The 2,862-nt window shown below is 40.3% G+C and overlaps 1 protein-coding gene across 1 annotated transcript; it reads right to left on the bottom strand.

Moving 5' to 3' along the window:
• On the bottom strand, nt 214-2,862 carry LOC18611621 (L-ascorbate oxidase). Its single transcript, XM_007047968.2, has 5 exons — nt 2,434-2,862; nt 2,246-2,338; nt 1,915-2,127; nt 1,636-1,824; nt 214-1,516 (listed from the first exon to the last, which is right to left on the bottom strand). Exons 1-5 carry the CDS (start codon nt 2,719-2,721, stop codon nt 560-562), a joined length of 1,740 nt encoding a protein of 579 aa, XP_007048030.1. The 5' UTR covers nt 2,722-2,862; the 3' UTR covers nt 214-559.

The following is a 2,862-nucleotide window of genomic DNA, read 5'->3' as shown; positions in this document are numbered from 1 at the left end:
TTAACACGAATTGTCAAGATTAGGTTCGATGCCACTTTTTTATTATCAACTTGAGAGGTTTTTCATGGTTACATGTTTATCAGGAGATGCTGCCAAAACGCAGTCAGACGAGGTTGCTTTGGAAGTCAACATTGGGTGCAATGAATCTGCACAAGAAACTTCCTTAAAGGTTGAATTCATGTCCTAATTCACAAATACAAATACAAATACAAATACAGGACCTCATTTCACTTTTTTATATAATCAATAATATTAACAACATAGGATTAGAAGAACAAATTAAGAACAAAGCTACTTAGATTTGTAAAAGAATTAATACAATGAAACAAAAAAAGAAGAAGCATATACGGTTCTCATATTTGTGATTGGTTGCCTCTTTGACCGTAGCTGAGATTCGAACCAAAAAAAAAAAACATTTCTCTTATGATTAAGGTTCGGTCAACGTCCATAGTAACTGATCTTGAAGTAGAATCATTCTTGCTCTTGTTGGCACTAGTTTTGAGTATACCGCTAGTACAAGGTAAGACCAAGTTCTCTTGATCGGATGACACGATATGCACTAAGGCCTATAGAGACCTTGAGTTTCACCACAGCCCATAATAGAAGACGGTAAGTTACCCACCTTCTCAATGCCTTCAGCAAACACAACTCCCATTCCCATGTAGAAATGAGATTCTATATGGCAATGGAATGCCCAGGCTCCTGGGTTATCAGCTTTAAACCTCAGAGCTGTCCAGCCATAAGGATGTACGGGCACTGTGTTCTTCATTATTGGATTCACCAAATTGTACTTCCTTGGATCATTGAACATATCAAACTTTCCTTCTCCGTAGCCTAAAACCCAGAAATCATGCCCATGGAGATGCCAGGGATGCGTCTCACTGTTATTTTTAGTCATGGTGTTTGCATTCTGAAGTATAATATCCACAGTCGAGTTGAAATTCAGCCTGTAAATCCCATTGCCTAAAGTAGCATTTTTGTTTTCTTGCTCCTTGAAGATATCATAGTTCACGAAATCGTATCCATCAGGAGGTGGGTTTTGATCGAAGGCATGGGTTAAATTTTCCTTGAGTGCAATCAGGTAAGGAGTGTGGGGAAGTGTGAAAGAGACATTGTTGACAGACCAGCGGACGTTTCCATTTATCCTGTTTTGTGTATTGAGAAATACTATTACCCTGTCTGAGAGTAAAGGCGGAGGGTGGATGTAACCTGGGCGAGCTTTGATGGCCTGACTCTGCGCTATTCGAGGGCGGGAGTTGTTCCAGACAGGGGCAGCGGGAGGACTTGTTGGAGGAGATCTCCTTGGGTGATTTGGATAGTAATTGAAAATGGCTAGACCAGGAGTGGTGTTGGCAGGTCGACTAACAATATTTGATGTAATCCAATAGTTTCTTGTCGGATCCTGATCGGCTTTTACTAGGACTGAGTATGTCTCCCCTGAGTAAATGAACAAGTTCTGTACTACAAATGGCTCAACATAATGCCCATCAGCCTCAACAACTGTCATATTATGGCCCTGCAAAACATAATTTGCATTCAGATTTAGTAACAGAAAAAATTTTGAACCATCTTATAATCTTATTATAAGCAAGGTAGAGTTGTGGGGGTGTGGAAGTGGAGAGGCAAGAAAATTACCTCAATTTGGAAGCTAAGGGCCGATAGAGCAGTCAAACTGGAGATTCTCAATCGATATGTTTTTCCAGGGACCACTATCAACCTGAAAGGGGCGCAGTCTGGATTTGTGGTATTGCAAACACCGGTATCTGAAGTTGGAATGGTTAAACTAGAGCAGTTAAACCTTCCTCTTCCATGGATCAAAAGTGACTGAAAATCATATAAAGAATCATTAGTAAAAATTTGCAAGAGAGCAGAGGATTGAGCAATTTATTGTAAAAATTAGCTTCTGGCATTCACCTGAGGCTCTCCAACCCATTGGAAGGGAATAGCAGACAAGCCAGCAGCTTGCTCATAAGTGCTTTTATGGTACCAATCGTTGAGGATGATGTTCCGATCATAATCATAGGTAAAAGGTTCAGACTGCCCATCAGGAAGTGCCACAATGATTGACCCGTATAGCCCAGCTTCTCTCTGCATTCCATAATGTGCATGATACAAGTATGTTCCGGGCTGCATATTTAAGAAAAATTGGAAGGTCATTAACTCATTGTATAGCTCTTGACAGAAATTCTTCTAAAATGAAAACTGAACCAAGCTGGTTACAGAAATTTACAATCCTGGAACTTACTCTGTCGACAACAAACTGATATTTGAAAGTGGTTCCTGGCAAAATTGGACACTGAGTTACTCCTTCTGTCCCATCAAACCAGGGTGTTCCAATCTGTTATCAATAAAAAAGCAAGAGTGCATTAACTACAGAAGTCTCCAGGTGGATTGCTTTGAGAAGGAAACTAGGCAGGTCATGTAGAGGTTTACCTGTCGAATTCCATGCCAGTGAATTGCAACATTCTCTGTTGACAGATTGTTTGTGAGCTCAACAATGATTGTATCATTTTGCTGCGCCCTGATTGTTGGACCTGGAGTCTGGCCATTGATGGTTATAACCAGTTTCTTTAAACAATCAGGGGACCTGTACTCGTACTTCACTTCCCATTTATACCGGCGAATCCTAGCCTCAACACCCGAACCATTTAACAAACCTATAATTACTGATAAAGACAAAAGCAAGATTACTCTACTTCTGCATTCTGAAAGCAAAACCATTGTCGTTAAAAATTATGGTTTCAACTTTCAACAAGTCACCGAAACTAGGAATAAACGCGGTCAACAGAAAATTGGGTTGTTGTTATTGTTGCTCCAATCAACCTTCCTCTGCAGAGAAAATAAGTGTACATCTCGGACGAT

The sequence above is a fragment of the Theobroma cacao genome, chromosome 1 (genome assembly GCF_000208745.1).
Source record: "Theobroma cacao cultivar B97-61/B2 chromosome 1, Criollo_cocoa_genome_V2, whole genome shotgun sequence".
Lineage (NCBI taxonomy): Eukaryota > Viridiplantae > Streptophyta > Magnoliopsida > Malvales > Malvaceae > Theobroma > Theobroma cacao.
Note: the sequence above shows the minus strand (reverse complement) of the source record. Positions and strands in the feature narration are given on the sequence as shown.